The sequence below is a fragment of the Notolepis coatsorum genome (assembly GCF_963971535.1).
Source record: "Notolepis coatsorum genome assembly, chromosome: 4".
Lineage (NCBI taxonomy): Eukaryota > Metazoa > Chordata > Actinopteri > Aulopiformes > Paralepididae > Notolepis > Notolepis coatsorum.
The window spans coordinates 24,381,284-24,398,610 of NC_140168.1; the positions used below are offsets into that span (position 1 = coordinate 24,381,284).

The 17,327-nt window shown below is 46.0% G+C and overlaps 1 protein-coding gene across 1 annotated transcript in view; it reads left to right on the forward strand.

Annotated features, from left to right (window-relative positions):
* macf1a (microtubule actin crosslinking factor 1a) overlaps positions 1–17,327 on the forward strand; it is a gene marked incomplete at its 5' end in the record, with an annotated part of 316,154 nt that overhangs the window by 116,137 nt on the left and 182,690 nt on the right. The window contains 1 exon segment of the mRNA XM_084311883.1: positions 11,003–11,847. Coding sequence (XP_084168009.1) covers positions 11,003–11,847 — 845 coding nt within the window.

Genomic DNA, 17,327 nt, shown 5'->3' on the forward strand with positions numbered 1-17,327 from the left:
AAGCACGTATAATTTATAGGTGAAGGCTATTATTGGCATCTAATATTTATGTTCCTAAGCGTTCTGAAGTGCTTAATATATATATATGGAGGTTATTTTGAAAGCCAATTGAATTAAGCAATTTGATTTGCTCGGAGAGTACTGCATTTAATTCAAATTTGAGTACAAAACAGGCTAAAGGTTTAAAGGTGTATTTACTATTTTTTCTTTACAAATTTTGGTCAATTTAAAGTAGTGATTTACAATGACAGAGCCAATTAGGCCTGCAATTGAAGTAGGGGACAGTGTTAGGGATAGTGCAAATTCCCAAGACCGACCTGAAGAAGGTCAGGAAGAAGGTGCTGAAGCCCAGCAAGAGGTACCAAAACGATCTCAAAGAACCAGAACTCTAACAGAGAAGGGTAAAGCAATGCAGGAGGATAAGATCAAAGCGCTTCAACAAAGATTTAATTACATTTACAATAAATGGAGGACACAAGTTAAATCTTCTAAAGGTCCGTTATCACAATCAACAGAACATTTGTCTAATGAGCTGCTTACTGATATCATTACAGATGTCACAGGTCTTTCTAATGATGTGCAGCATATTTATGATGAACTACGTGACATCTCAACTCCAGACCAGGACACGCGTCTAAGAGTGGATCTGTGTGCAGGGATTTCTGAGATAATTGTGTCCAGAGCCACATTTAGACTGGGGGGAAGTGTGTTAGAAGAAGGAGAGAAAGAGTGGCCAGAAGCAGGCTCTCTCTTTGACTCAAGCACCTATAAATCTGGTTCTGCCACTTCTTCCAGGAAAAGTGCTTATAAATCTGGTTCTGCCACTTCTTCCAGAAAAGGCACCTCAGTGCATTCAAGCAGTTCTTCTGTAAAGCGACGAGATGCTGTCGCTGATGCTGCTGCAAGCCAAGCTGTTCTGGAAGTGTTAAAAGAACAAGAAAAAGAACAATTGGAAATGCAGTGCCTAGAAGCAGAAGCTAAAAAGAAGATAGCTGAGCAAGAGGCAGCAGGCATAAAGCGTCGTTTAGAGCGTCGTTTAGAACAAGAGGAAGAGGAAGCTAAAATTAAAGCTCAACTGGAAGAAGAACATGGAGCTATACAAAGGACTCTGGAGGAAAAGCGGAGAAAGATACAGCATTTGGAGGCAGTGAAAGGTCTTAATGCAGCACAAGCAAGAATCCTTGTGTACGATCAAGTGGAGGCCACAGAAGAAGAGCGGAAAGACGTACTAGAACATGAGAGGGTAGCAGACAACAAAGTGCCTGCTCCCACAAGTCCTCTGTCCCTGTATACGTCTCCCGTACCACAAGTTGTGACCACCTCCTCAAATGACAGTACAGCAGAGCTTGTTAAGATGCTGGCAGGTGCTTTGAGTGTCAACAGAATTCCAATTCCTGAACCTTCATCATTCAGTGGGGACCCATTGAAATACAATGACTGGAAACTTTCCTTTGAAATACTGATTGATCAGAAGAGCATTGAAGATAAGGAGAAGATATACTACCTCCGTAGGTATGTAAGTGGACAAGCTAAGAAAGCACTTGATGGCTATTTCTTACTCGGAACCAAATCTGCCTATGTTGCAGCATGGAAGACTTTGGAGGAGAGATATGGTAATCCTTTTACAATAGCAAAAGCATACAGAGACAAGCTCCAAGCATGGCCCAAGATGGGATCTAAGGACAGCTTTGAGCTCAGAGAGTTTGCAGACTTTCTCAGGAGTTGTGAGGCTGCCATGGTCAACATCAAGGCATTGGACATTTTAAATGACTGTAATGAAAACAGGAAAATTCTTTTAAAGCTGCCTGATTGGCTAACAGCGAGATGGAACAGGATGGTTATCCAAGAAGAAGAAGAGCGTAACCAATTCCCCTCCTTCAGCCAATTTGTAAAGTTTCTGACAAGAGAAGCAAAAATTGCCTGCAACCCTGTTACATCACTACAGTCACTAAAACAAGGTGAGACTGAAAAACCAAAAAGCCCAAGATATCAAAGCTTTGAAGCGAAGGCACTGACCACATGTTCCAATGAAAAGACTGTCATCATAACATGCATTTTCTGTGAGAAGTACGGGCATACTTTGCATAAATGCAGGAAGTTCATGGAGATACCTGTTACAGACAGAATCACATTTGTTCAAGCTGAAAAGCTATGCTTTGGTTGTCTCAAGTCTGGTCACTACTCAAAGAGCTGCAACAGTAGGAATGTGTGCGACGTGTGCCACAAGCAACATCCTACATGTCTGCATGAGGAGCGAGCCAAAGAAGGACAAAGACCACCACAAGCCAAGCTAAATGAAGACAAGCCAAGTACAAGTCAACAATGGTACAAAGAAAGACCTCAATCGACACAATGCAAAGAAACAACCACAAACTCTACTTCACATAGAGTAATACTTCATGAAGCTAACACACAAACGACTGCAATAATTCCTGTCTGGCTTTCATCCACAGATCAACCAACACAAGAAGTCCTTGTTTACGCTCTGTTGGATTCTCAAAGCGACACAACCTTTGTTATAAGGGAAGTAGCAGAAGCGTTGGAATCAACCAAAGTCAAGGTCAAAGTCAAGCTCTCTACTATGACCTCAAGAACCACAGTAGTAAGCTCTGAAAGAATAGACAACTTACAGATCCGTGGCTTTTACTCTGGTAAGAAGATATTGTTACCACCAGTCTATACTCGGGATTTCATTCCAGCCAACAGAACACACATACCAACAGATGGAACTGCAAAAGCGTGGTCCCATCTAGAGCACCTCCAAGGAAAGATTGCACCTATGCAGGACTGTAAAGTAGGTCTGCTCATTGGGTACGACTGCTCACAAGCCCTGCTTCCAAGGGAAGTTGTGTCTGGCGAAGAAAGTCAGCCTTATGCACAGCGTACAGACCTTGGATGGAGTATTGTTGGCCATGGGAATCCCTGCGTAGACTACGGCGACGACATCGGAATCAGCCATCGCATAGTATTGAGACGAGTAACAGCAGGTGTGAAACGTTCTGTTAATCTCAAAACTGAAGTACACTATGTGAGCCGAACCCAAGTAAAAGAAATGACTCCCTCAGACATAAATAAAAGTTCTTGAATCAGACTTCTCAGAAAGAACTGGAGAACATGACCCTGTGTCTCAAGAACATATCAAGTGCCTGTCGAAGGTGAGAGAGACCATCACGCAAAAGAACAATGGTCACTACGACATACCGTTACCATTCAAAGGAAAGGAAAGGAAAAGAAAAGGGAAAAGAAAAAAGAAGAAAAAACGACCTGTCGGAGAACTCAAGGTGGGAGAAATTAAGGAAGATGATCCTGAACTCCACAAGGCTTTTGTGTGCAACACTAAAGCAAAGGAAAACAGATCATCATTGGATCGCCTACAGAGATTCTCGGAATGTGTCAAGTTTAGAAAGTACAGAAGATGTACTGAAGGACAAAGAGGGGGTGACTTACCACAAGATCGGAAGCAACTCCACCCTTCACTTACGCTGGCATAGACCGCTTGGCATAGACTGCTTTGGTCCGATCCATGTTAGAGAAGGAAGGAAGGATCTCAAAGGATATGGTCTCTTACTTACATGTCTATGTTTAAGGGCCATACACGGGGTCAGATGGTAGGGTGAGAGAATTTAAATTGCTGGTGAGTGACACCACCTTAAAAGGTAAACCTATAACTAAAAGTGTTCCTTGATACCTGTACAGAAGGTTATAACGCTACTCGAAGCAGACTAATTTAATGTTTTGCCTAAAACTTATGTTAATAATAATATTTACATTTAGTCATTTAGCTGACGCTTTTATACAGGGCGACTTACAAGTTCTGTACAAGTCCCCAGGAGGGGCACAACTAGCAGCTGAATGACCACAAGAAATATTTAATTTAGAAGATAACCAAATTATGTTCAGAGAAATCCCACGTGTGTGCGATTTGGTGGGAGTGTAACTGTGGCCATTATATGGTTTCATCATTTATGTTATTTCAGTTTAAGTGTAATATTTGAGAATGTATTTATGTTTCATTTCTTATTTTCTTTATTATTTAATTTGCTACAATTTATAATATATTCATTTTGACGTCTGGTCATATGTGGTGTCCCGTTAGGCTGCTGTTGTGTTGTTACATTTGGGTCTGATTAAGACACCTGCGAGCAAGCGGCAGGGATGTTGGGAGACTGGGACTCATTAAAACACCTGCGAGCAAGCAGCAGGACAGAGACGAGTTGTACAGGCTCTCTAGATTCGAAGAGTGTACGACTATGTGTAGTGTACCACTAAGACTGTTACCAAGAACAGAAGAACAAGACCCCTTTGTTATGTAGCATGCAGCCAACGAGGTAATTAATGTTTGTTTGTATTTTGCTTTTCTGATGTATTGTTTTCATATCGTGTATATTATTGTTTGTGTTGACCTGACGCAACGTATATGTTTCTGTTTAAGTTTTCACGGTGGATTGGAGGACCAAGCCTTTAATAAACCCGTCGAAAGGAAACCACTTGTGTCTGCAGTGCTTGAAGGAGTTATAACTATTATACAAGCTGGAAATGGACCCGATATTTCTACATACCATAATAGGTAAATGACTGTTCCACGCTCATCGCCCAACAGCGCGAGGAGGATACGGTAAGATTCAGCGTTATTTTTGATCGTATTCCATATAAACTGTTATGATGAACATATCACCCACACTAGATGAATGATATAACGCTGCCCACGGAATTATAAACGATCCCCCGCCCATCCGGTCATCATCAGATCATACGTAGATCATTCTAGAAGTACGTCCAATTGAAATTTTTTATATCGCCCCGATTGCCATCAAACTGTATTTCATCATCAATATAATGCATTTGGGGCTATATATCACGTTCTGGAGAAAGCTGCAGAAAGAGATGAAAACATACTTATACATTAGACCATACTTTACTATGAATATGTGAATGAAAAAGTTTAACGTTGCTACACAATGAACAATACATATAGGACTTTGAATGGGCCCTAATAATGGCAATGTAGCAATAGAATTTAAAAAGTTATAGCCCTGCAAAGAAGGGGAATTTCTCCATAGACAAATAGCGCTGGCAATCCACAGTCATTTTCCGGATTTCTGGCCGGCACCCATAGTGTTAATAACATTGATTATGGTTCCGTTCAGGTGTTGCCCGAGCCAGAGCCCTGCAATAGGGTCCGGTCACTCAGCACAGTCCAGACCTCTACAATATAGATGGACGGATAGATAGCATGTCAGGATGATGGAGGAGAGATGGGTATATAGATCTACCATCTCCCCCTTCTTCATCAAGGAGACAGAGAGAGACAGACACAGAGAGAGAGAGAGACAGAGAGACAGAGACAGACACAGAGAGAGAGAGACAGAGAGAGAGAGACAGAGACAGACACAGAGAGAGAGAGACAGAGAGAGAGAGACAGAGACAGACACAGAGAGAGAGAGACAGAGAGAGAGAGACAGAGACAGACACAGAGAGAGAGACAGAGAGAGAGAGACAGAGACAGAGACACAGAGACAGAGAGAGAGAGAGACAGACACAGAGAGAGAGAGAGAGACAGAGACAGAGAGAGAGACAGACACAGAGAGACAGAGACAGAGAGACAGAGACAGAGAGAGAGAGATAGAGATAGAGATAGAGATAGAGATAGAGATCGAGACAGAGAGAGAGAGAGATAGAGATAGAGACAGAGAGAGAGAGATAGAGATAGAGATAGAGATAGAGAGAGAGAGAGAGAGAGAGAGAGATAGAGATAGAGATAGAGATAGAGATAGAGACAGAGAGAGAGAGAGAGAGAGAGAGAGAGAGAGAGAGAGATAGAGATAGAGATAGAGATAGAGAGATGAGGAGACAGTTGTGGGTTGGTAAGAGAGGGGGGGATGAAGACCTGGAGAGAGGGAAAGAGACAGTGAGACAGATAGAGAGAGAGAGGGGTAAAGGAATGGAAGACGATGGATTTAGATTAAAGGGTGGGGGGGGGCAAGAATATACAGAGATAGAGAGAGAGAGAGAGAGATAGAGAGAGAGAGAGAGAGAGACAGACGAGGAGACAGTTGTGGGATGGTAAGAGAGGGGGGGATGAAGGGATGGAGACCTAGAGAGAGGGAGAGAGAGAGAGACAGTGACAGATAGAGACAGATATAGATAGAGAGAGGGGGGTAAAGAAATGGAAGAGGATGGATTTAGATGAAAGGGGGGGGGGGGGGCAAGAATACGGAGAGAGAGAGAGAGAGAATGATATGAAGGAGAACCCCCCATAGAAGACACGAAAGGAAGAGGGAGAAGAGAGAAAGAAATGGGGATTAGATTAGAGAGAGAGAGACGGAGATACCGACACCTTTCCTGAAAGGGCGCCCTTACATTAGCAGCTTAGAGGGAGATAATATCTGCATTGAAAAATGACAGGAGAGAGTGAGTAGTAACATTTATTTTCCTGAAAGAGGGTCTCTCTACCTGAGCGGCTTACCGCGGCTTTGCCGTCAAAGGCAATGAGACTGAGAGAACAGAGAGAACAGGCTAATCGCTGAATTACCAGCCAGAGAATGTACCGCGACAGTTCCCACAAGGCTGATCTCGTCGCTAGTGCCTCCCTGCTAATACAGACAACTAATGATATCCTCATTCCCAAGGCAATGGAAATAAAACAAGAGTGAAAAGGGGATGAGAGAGAGAGAGAAAGAGAGAGAGAGAGGGAAAGCGAGAGCATGTGTGTGTGTCTCCTGTGTCCAGTGCAGCCATGTGAAATCAATGCTCTCCAGGCTGTAGCCACTGTCCCCTATAGTACAACAAACCCCATGATTAATTCATTAACCTCTCCCATTCTGCCTCTCCCTCCCTCTATCCCTCCATCCCTCTTTCCATCCATCCCTCTATCCGTCTAACCTCCACCTCATCTCGTCCTCTCTTCTTTCTCCCTCCCTCCCTCCCTCTATCCTGTCTCCCTTCATGTTGATACCTCTAGTCTAGTCTCACCATTAATCTACCCCCCCCCCCCCAATGAGAGGACGAGCCGTGTGTGTGTGTGTGTGTGTGTGTGTGTGGCGTGTGTGTGTGTGTGTGTGAGAGACAGGGACAGAGGTGAGACAGAGACAGTAGTGAGACAGTAGGGGTGGAGGAAAAAATCGATACGTAGTAGTATCGCGATACTTTGCGTGGCGATACTGTATCGATACAGTAGGGCTGGGCGATAAAACGATAACGATAATTATCGCGATAAATTATTTCCTCGAAATAAACATGAAACGTGGTCGCAAAGTTTCGATATATCGATTTTCCAAGCTTGGATATCAGCACACGCACTAACAACCAATCAGGAATAGAGCTACGTTACGTGATGACGCGCTTACGCACCACAGCTCCAGATGTGCTACTGTTTTGGTTTCGATTTCCGAGGAGATTAGTTTAGCAACTCTAGTTAGGAAAATGCATGAAAATTCCAGTGAAGGAGATGGCGACAGCGAAGGAGATGACAACCCTACGCCTACGGCCACCGCAAGCCTTAGCGCCTCAAATGTAGAGGAAATTGTTAATAAGAAAGGTGTTTCGACGTCGGCAGTATGGACACATTTTGGCTTTTTAAAGTCGGACAAAAATCAGAGCAGCGTTCGCTGCAAACTGTGTCGACGACCGGTGCTAACAAAAACGGGGAACACAACAAACATGTTCTATCACCTAAAAGTTTATCACTCATTAGAGTACACTGAATGCAAACGCATTCAGTCGGAAAGGAGTGGTGGCGTCAGCCGACAGCCACGAACAAGAACCATTGAAGTTCGTGCTGCGCCTGGAACTGATGCAACTACCTATGCAAGTACCTCGCTCGTTGGATCTAACAAAATGGATTTATATGGACACATTCATGGAGAATTCAAGCCGGGACCACAAAGCTTCTCAAAGGGTTGGCTCGACACGCGGCAGCTCTCCAACTCGTCTCGTAGTGACGTCTTCGTTCTACCGCAGCAAAAAAAGTGAGTCTATCTATTAATAGCCCGCCGGTGCCGGGCATAAGAAGTTAATTAAACTTGACAGAAATAATTATTTCATGTATATCGACGATAATTATCGATATCGAGTGATATGAAAATTATTTTATCACGATAACGTTTTTGGCCATATCGCCCAGCCCTACGATACAGGGACGCCAAGTATCAATATTTAATTATTTATTAAGAAAAAAAAAAATAAAAAAATTTGTATAAGGAAGTTGCATTGTTCATTTCAATACCTGTAATAGTACAGTAGTCCACACGCACACGTGTGCATTCAGTTAAGTTGGAATATGACTGTAATACAAACAGTTCAGTTTGTCAGGTACATGCAACACAGATTACAGTGTTTACACCTGTCTGCTTGAGAAAATACCATGTTCTGCAATAAAAGTGAGATGAACAGACTGAACTTTATTTTATTAGATAAAACATGTTGACAAAGTTTTACTTTGCAGTTGAAAAAAGGTAATGCATCGCAATATATCGCAATATTAATATCGCAATACTCAGCATGTCGCAATATATTTAGTATCGCAATACTATCGTATCGTCCGTGACGCAAGTATCGTGATAGTATCGTATTGTGAGGCCTCTGGTGATTCCCACCCCTAAGTGAGGCAGTGGTGAGACAGAGGTCAGAGCATCACCTCTGTCTCTTTGTCCCTCTGTTCTGCAGGAGAGACTTGTTATTGATTCAGCCCACCACACCTCTGCTGCACACACACACACACACACACACACACACACACACACACACACACACACACACACACACACACACACACACACACACACACACACACACACACACACACACACACACACACACACACACACACACACACACACACACACACACACACACACACACACACACACACACACACACACACACACACACACACACACACACACACACACACACACACACACACACACACAGAGAGAGAGCTGTGTGCAGGCCTTTTAAGTGCTTAGACTAATGTTGCTGCCCAATCACTCCAAAACCATGCGTGTCCAAAGACACAGACACACACACACACAAACACACACATACGATACACACACACACACGGTTCGTCCTCTCATTTAGAACAGTATGTTTAATATTCAGGGACCCCTCTGACAAGGGGACAGGAAACATGTCCAGCGCCCTGCCAATGTCAGAGCGATGTGGGTCGTCCAGTCGGCCTTCTCTCTTACAATCTGGCCCCGGTCGGCGGCTGTGAATGTGGGCAGAGAAGAGATGAATGCATGGCCTGTGTGCTTCTGAGAGAGAGAGAGAGAGGGGGGGGGGGGGGGGCACTGCTCCCGTCAGACACACACACACTGCAGTGTATTGATTATATTTCAAAAAATCAACTGGGGACTGGTTATGCAAGACCCCCGAGGAGGGGGAGAGAGACTGCTGCTGAGAGCAGAGAGAGAGAGAGACAGAGACAGAGACAGAGACAGAGAGAGAGACAGAGAGAGAGAGAGACAGAGAAAGAGAAAGAGATCAGCATAGGGAGATTTACTGTGGGAAAATGAAGGGGAAGTAATGAGTGAGGGTGGGGGGAAAGAGAGAGAGAAAGAGAGAGAAGGAGAGAAAGAAAAGAAATACATAGTGGTGGGGGGTTGGCAGACAGAGAAGTGTCCAAGGCAAGGGGTCTCATTCTCTCACAGCTGTGGGTGGACACAGGCTTCCCAGCTGAGCCCAGAGAGCAGCCGGTTGTCCCTTTGCTGAAAGCTCATTGGTCCCTGCGCGCTCCTGTTGGCTCGGCGACTCTGTGTGCGTTTAATCTTCCCTTCAGGCCCCCCCCCCCCCGCGCGAGGATCAGCGTTTGGCTGCCCCTGGATAGAGCTGCAGCTCTGCGAGCGATTGGTTTGGCCTGCCACCACAGTCGGGTGCTACTAAAGAGCATGTGACCAAACAGGAAATGACCCGGGACGGGACGGGAGACCGCGAGAGCGAGAGAATGAAAGGGAGGGAGAGAGAGCGAGCGCGAGAGAATGAAAGGGAGGGAGAGAAAGAGCGAGCGCGAGAGGGAGAGAAGAGAGTCGTGGGAGAAAACTGATATTTAAAGGGGGAATGGGGCTGAGAGAGAGGAGAGAGAGAGAGAAAAGAGAAGAGAGGGCAATAGAGGTGGTTATTCTATGAAAGAAAAGCAATGATTAAGAATGGAAACCCTATTGTTATTATCATAACAGATAGTGTATGACAGAGGAGTGAGCTTGATAAGAGGAGGATATTCAGAGACAGAGAAAGTGAGAGTACAGTATAATCAATGGGAATGAGGGAGTAGAGTGCTGTATGATTGAGGAGTGAGAGAGAGAGCAGAGAGGAACAGAGGCAGGGAGAGAGAGAGAGAGAGAGAGAGGGAGGAGAGCAGAGAGGAACAGAGGCAGGGAGAGAGAGAGAGAGAGAGGGACAGAGGCAGGAAGAGAGAGAGAGCAGAGAGGGACAGAGGCCGGGAGAGAGAGAGAGAGGGAGGAGAGCAGAGAGGGACAGAGGCAGGGAGAGAGAGAGCAGAGAGAGGGAGAGAGAGGGACAGAGGCAGGGAGAGAGAGAGCAGAGAGAGGGAGGGAGAGAGAGGGACAGAGGCAGGGAGAGAGAAAGAGAGAGAGGAGGGGGTGTGTTCTTGCATGCAGTGTTCTACTGTGAGGGAAGAGAGAGCAGAGAGAGGGAGAGCAGAGGGACAGAGGGGAGAGAGAGAGAGTGAGGGAGAGAGAGAGAGAGTGAGGGAGAGAGTGAGGGAGGGAGAGAGAGAGGAGGGGGGTTGTGTTCTTGCAGGCAGTGTTCTACTGTGAGGGGAGAGAGAGAGAGCAGAGGGGGAGAGAGAGAAGGGGGTTGTGTTCTTGCAAGCAGTGTTCTACTGTGAGGGGAGAGAGAGAGAGCAGAGAGAGAGAGAGAGCGAGAGAGCGAGAGAGCGAGAGAGCGAGAGAGCGAGAGAGAGAGAGAGAGAGAGAGAGAGAGAGAGAGAGAGAAAACTAGGCCACGTGTAAAAACCCAGATGTAATGATCCAACTGTGAGAGCGATCGTACGCCGGTCTGACCCTCTCCTCCTACACTCCTCTCGGTCTGACCCTCTCCTCCTACACTCCTCTCGGTCTGACCCTCTCCTCCTACACTCCTCTCGGTCTGACCCTCTCCTCCTACACTCCTCTCGGTCTGACCCTCTCCTCCTACACTCCTCTCGGTCTGACCCTCTCCTCCTACACTCCTCTCGGTCTGACCCTCTCCTCCTACACTCCTCTCGGTCTGACCCTCTCCTCCTACACTCCTCTCGGTCTGACCCTCTCCTCCTCCTACACTCCTCTCGGTCTGACCCTCTCCTCCTCCTACACTCCTCTCGGTCTGACCCTCTCCTCCTACACTCCTCTCGGTCTGACCCTCTCCTCCTCCTACACTCCTCTCGGTCTGACCCTCTCCTCCTACACTCCTCTCGGTCTGACCCTCTCCTCCTCCTACACTCCTCTCGGTCTGACCCTCTCCTCCTACACTCCTCTCGGTCTGACCCTCTCCTCCTACACTCCTCTCGGTCTGACCCTCTCCTCCGACACTCCTCTCGGTCTGACCCTCTCCTCCTCCTACACTCCTCTCGGTCTGACCCTCTCCTCCTACACTCCTCTCGGTCTGACCCTCTCCTCCTACACTCCTCTCAGTCTGACCCTCTCCTCCTCCTACACTCCTCTCAGTCTGACCCTCTCCTCCTACACTCCTCTCGGTCTGACCCTCTCCTCCGACACTCCTCTCGGTCTGACCCTCTCCTCCTACACTCCTCTCAGTCTGACCCTCTCCTCCTACACTCCTCTCGGTCTGACCCTCTCCTCCTACACTCCTCTCGGTCGCCACTTCTCTCTAGAGGGGTTGGGTATCGTTTGAATTTTTTCGCGATTCCGGTGCCAAAACCCATACTTTTAAAACAATGCCGGTTCTTAAAAAAAACGGTGCCAAAACCTTTCTTCATCTATTTAGCTGCAATCTATACTATAGCAGCTCTACTATAGGTCACTCGGCCGGGTCGGTCCACGAGATTCTCCACCCTCTGTCTAGCGGCCACAGTTTTTTCGCCATAGGAGGCTGACATTGTCATGTGTGTGTGTGTGTGTGTGTGTTCATGCCAATTGGCTCAAAGGGGGCGTGGCGGTGGGAGTGGCCTATCGCAAAACATGTACATTTACATTTAGTCATTTAGCTGAACGCTTTTATCCGAAGCGACATACAAGTTCTGTACGACACGTCAGCAGGAAGGAAGGGTACAACTCTGGCAGCTAAGGGTCAGTGACATTGTTGGTGACCGCATAACTTCCAAATGGGTTCACACACTACAGACTTGCACAAGATTTTGTGGAAAGGTTGGTCACTCATCATGACCCAGAGGGCGGCTGATGAACTGTTCACACCGGTAGACTAGACGTCGTCCCATGTGGTCATTATGACGGGAATGAGCCGCTTTCTCTTTCCTGTTCATGTTGATCTTGATACTGCATTAAAAGAAAAACTAACCTTCTTACTGTTCTATATACTACCATGCACTCATCCTCCTATACTAATATGTCTCGACTACCATGCACTCAATATTGCAGCACCCCAAGTTTCAGCACCGTTTGATCATCGTTTCTCTTGGCTGAAAGAGTTGTATACCATTCCTGTTGACTACAGAACTTGTAAGTCGCGGCTTTGGATAAAAGCGTCGGCTACATGAAGAAATGCAAAGGTAAAATTGCGTTTCGTGAAAATATTTCATGTTCCGTTAACGTTTCCAATTTATAAAAGAGGATCCTCACAACGTCGACTCGGTACTCATCTCGGTGCCGTGCATGATTGGGTCCGGTATATACTACTATCGACCCTGTCGGAACCGGGACTCTGTTCTTGATACCCAACCCTGCAATCTCTCCCTCTCCCTCCTGCTCTCCTGTTCATCGTCCGCCGTTCTGCCTCGCTCTCTATCCCTCCTTCCTGCTGCTCTTGCTCCACACCTCATCTGGGCCACTCAGTCCAAATACCAGAGGTGGTTTCGATGACCCCCCCCCCCACAGTGGAACAACTTAGGGCCCTTTTTCCACCGTTAACCACTTGTGACTTTAAGACATCCTTTTATTCCAACTGTGTTCCAGTCAAAGCACAGCGTTTCTATACAGTCAGACGGGCAGAAGGGCAGACAGACGGCATATTCAAAGTGACAACAGATCTACTTTAATGGGATTTGTGAGGCAGCGGAAAAGCAGGGCGAATGGAGAACTATAGGAGAGAAGCGGTAACAGACACACACACACACACACACACACACACACACATACATACATATACACACAGGAGAGACAGGAAGAGCAGGCCTCCGCTGACCTGCCACTTCCTGTGTTCCATAGAAATGTGGGATGTCAGCAGTCACACAACTCCAAACACTTCCTGATGCTCTGCATGCTGCCCCCCCCCCCCCCCCCCCCCCCTCCCCTTCCCCCCTCCACTTACTGTCACCGCCCTGTGTGTGTGCGTGTGTGGGGGGGGGGGGGGGTCTGTGCTAAGCTAAGAGTCTAAATGTGTCATTCAGATTTTCTCTATATGCGCGTGCACGTGTGTTGCACATGTGCATGTACGTTAACGTTACGCGTGTGTGTATATGTGTGCTCCAGACAGAACAGTCAAAATATTTATCTAGAAGGACAATAAAAAGGTAATTGCTCCACTGATACATGCCAGCTTCAAGGGTAAACAAGTGACACACACACACACACACACACACACACACACACACACACACACACACACACACACACACACACACACACACACACACACACACACACACACACACACACACACACACACACACACACACACACACACACACACACACACACACACACACACACACACACACACACACACACACACACACACACACACACACACACAAGTATGATGGCAGGCAGACATCACTTGGGGGCGGTAACAGGAGAAAGGACGTCTAAATGCAGCGCTTGGTCTGAGGTCATGGGAGTGTGTATGTCCCGTTAACTGTGCACACACACACACAAACACGTATGATTGGTACGTTACCGATATCTATTTCTGTAAAGAGAAAAGTCATGCTATGGGTTTTCCTCGAGGTCCTGAACTTCCAATGAATGTGTGTGTAGTTCTCCTTCTTCCAGCATGGCTGCTGTAACCATTGGTAACCACTTTCTTTCGACCCAATGCATGTGTGTGTGTGTTCCTGTGTGTCGCTCATCTTACATGCGTGTGTTGCTGCATGACAAATAAAGACTTCTTCTTCTTCAAAAGTAATCGCCTAATGTCTGTGCAGTGGTAGAGTAGATAAATGTAGGTAAGCACTGGGAAAGCATGACATTACTAGTGATGTTTATATTATATTTCTCATATATCAACACATAGCAACCGTAGGTTTGCACATAGCAACCGTCGTCTCTTGCATTGCCATGTACAAAACAATGGTTGCTATGTTACAGGCAGCCATGCTGGAAGACAAGAGAACTACACAGACATTCCGTGCGAGGCGAGGCCACTGTTGTTCTTTGTTGCCTGGTCCGACGGGTCCGTTAGGCCTGGGTCTCATTTTGTGTCAACATCAACATGCCACAATAGAGCGTGGACTGTTTGTGTAGCTCTCCTCCTCCTTCTTCCAACATGGCTGTAACCACTGTGGTAAAGTAGGTAAAACAAAGTAAAAGCATGACACTACTGTTCGACTGTCTGCGACTTGTTTACCAAGATCCAGTCATTTGTCATTGTTGGTGAGGTAATATTTGTTGATATAATTTCCATGACAACCATTGTTTTTCATATAACAACCTTCGTTTCTTCCAACATGGAGGAATGGGATGCATGTTCCTATCGGAAAACAGAACCAGCTTTCCTTTGATTAGTAGGAAGAGAGTTGTCGAAGCAGTTTTCTTATCAGTCCTGGACAATGGTGATGTAATTTATAGGCATGCTGCGGCCTCAACCCTTAAATCCCTGGACTCTGTCTATCGCTCTGCCCTCAGATTCATCACTAATGATAAGATACGACACTCATCACTGTGTCCTTTATGAGAAGGTACGTTGGTCCTCTCTGACGGAGAGGCACAACAAACACGGTTAGTTGTTAATTTTTAAGGCCCTTATTGGTAAGCTACCTCCTTATACTACATCATTATTGGAATGGGATTTTGGAACCCGTTCTAATGACTGGCTGGTCCTTAAACTCGGAACAGGGTTAAAATCTGCATGACGCCCCCTAGCTCATGGAATGAACTCCACAAAAGCTTGGGATTCTCCCCTCTGACCATGATTTTATAATGCTGTGTTTCTTTTGCTAATTTCTGTATGTACACTTGACCTCAGTTGCCTTTCGAGTTTAAATAAAGGTTTGAAATTCATTAATGCATGCGTGTGTGTGTGTGTTCATGACTCACGCCTCTGCTTTTCCACATGCTAGCCCAGTCACCATTATTGTATATCCTGTCATTGTTATTGAGCCTCTGCACACGCACACACACACAAACACCCTTCACACACACACACACAAACACCCTTCACACACACCCTTCTGAATGATTTAAGTTGTATTGAATGTCCTGCTCCAATTTCAGTTAAGTGACCCTGCGAGCACAGCACCAAGTTCACATTTCTCTCTCTATTCTTCAGCAGAACTGCTACAAGTGACACAGACAGATGAAGGACCAACACACACACACGCACACGCACACACAGGATACAGAGATAAAGGGTCAAGATCGCTGTGGTATAAACTAGTGATGCACCGATGTGAAAATTGTGGCCGATACCGATAACCGATATTAATATTGCTGTTCTGGCCGATACCGATATTTACCGATGTCGATATCTCTGTATAGAAAACACTTTTTTATGATAATCAAATAGAGCTATTTTCCAAAACGCATAATTTTTTTTACTTTTGTAACTTATTTTCAGAAATGACTGATATTTTGAATCTATTTAAGGCCAAAACATGTACAATTTTTTTTTTTTTTTTTTTTTTAAATATCTGCCCTATCTTGATATCGGACCGATACCGATGTGTAAAAAAACGGCCATATCGGCAGATATAATATTGGCGGCCGATATATCATGCATCACTAGTATAAACCCATGCTGCTGCATATAGCTACAGGGAGGATGAGAGAGAAAGAGAATACACTGCTACAGGAAGGGCAACCAAGCGGCCTTCAAAGGGCTCATACTGTGGCCTCCAGTGTCTCACCGCGGTGTCACCGGCGGCTACAAGGTCTATAGTGAGTGGATGAAAGCAGCGTCCTATAGGGTTACGGTCACTCTGGAAGACACGCGGGGGGGGGGCAGACTGTGACATTGTGTCTGAGGTTGACGGTAAACAGACGCCGCGGGCCAGAAGCTGCGGGTAGACAGGACGGCATGTGACCGAGGTCCGAGGTGGAGAGGAGGGCTGAGACGTTAGGGTTAGTATTCCAGATCGCAGGGGGCTGCCATGTTTGTTTAAAGGCGGGAATCTGTGTCGAAAATGCCGTTCTAAAATTAAGTCTTGCTGCGGTGCTGCGGAAATGTCCCAGCCTACAAATTGTGTTCTACACAGACCTAGGAAAACACCTTTGTTTGGTACAGATGGCCACAAATGTTTATGTATTTTTCAATGAAGATGAGAATGACGCTTAAAAAAAAAATAAAAGAAAAAAATCCCTCTAATATCACAAATCATATCACAATATCAGTGAAAATAATCACAACATTTTCTATTTTTTTCCCAAACTGCTCAGCCCCAATAGAGGGGTCACAAGGCCTCGCCAGAAAGTTATCGTCACACCTGGACAACGGACCATTCTGTACCAGGGAAGCGACAGCCGTGATTGGAGGATGAAGAAAAGAGGACGGGGCTTGAGATAGCCAGCGAGTGTGTGTTTTGTATGGCAGAGAGAATACTATGAATATCCCATTGCCAAAGAATAGTATGCGCCGTGGTAAACACACCAACCTAAAACTCCCAAATGCAACCTAAAAGTCTATTTCAGGGGAATGAATAAGGCTGTTTGTGCATACATCTCTCAGCATGGGTGGGCCCCGGTGGGAATCGAACCCCCGTCGATTGGCAGCGTTTAAGTGCCATGCTCCACCCACTGAGATACAGGAGCCGACACGATTCCCTTTTAACCCCTTCACTGCCACACTACAGAAGGTTAACCCTTTACTATCACTAATACTGACGGTAAGTAAAGAGTTAACCTTGCTGTTGTGTGGCAGTGAAAGGGTCAACCTGCTGTTGTGTGTGGCAGTGAAAGGGTTAACCTCCTGTGTATTGTCGCAGTGAAAGGGTTAACCGTGTGGTAGTGTGGCAGTGAAAGGGTTCAAAGGGAACC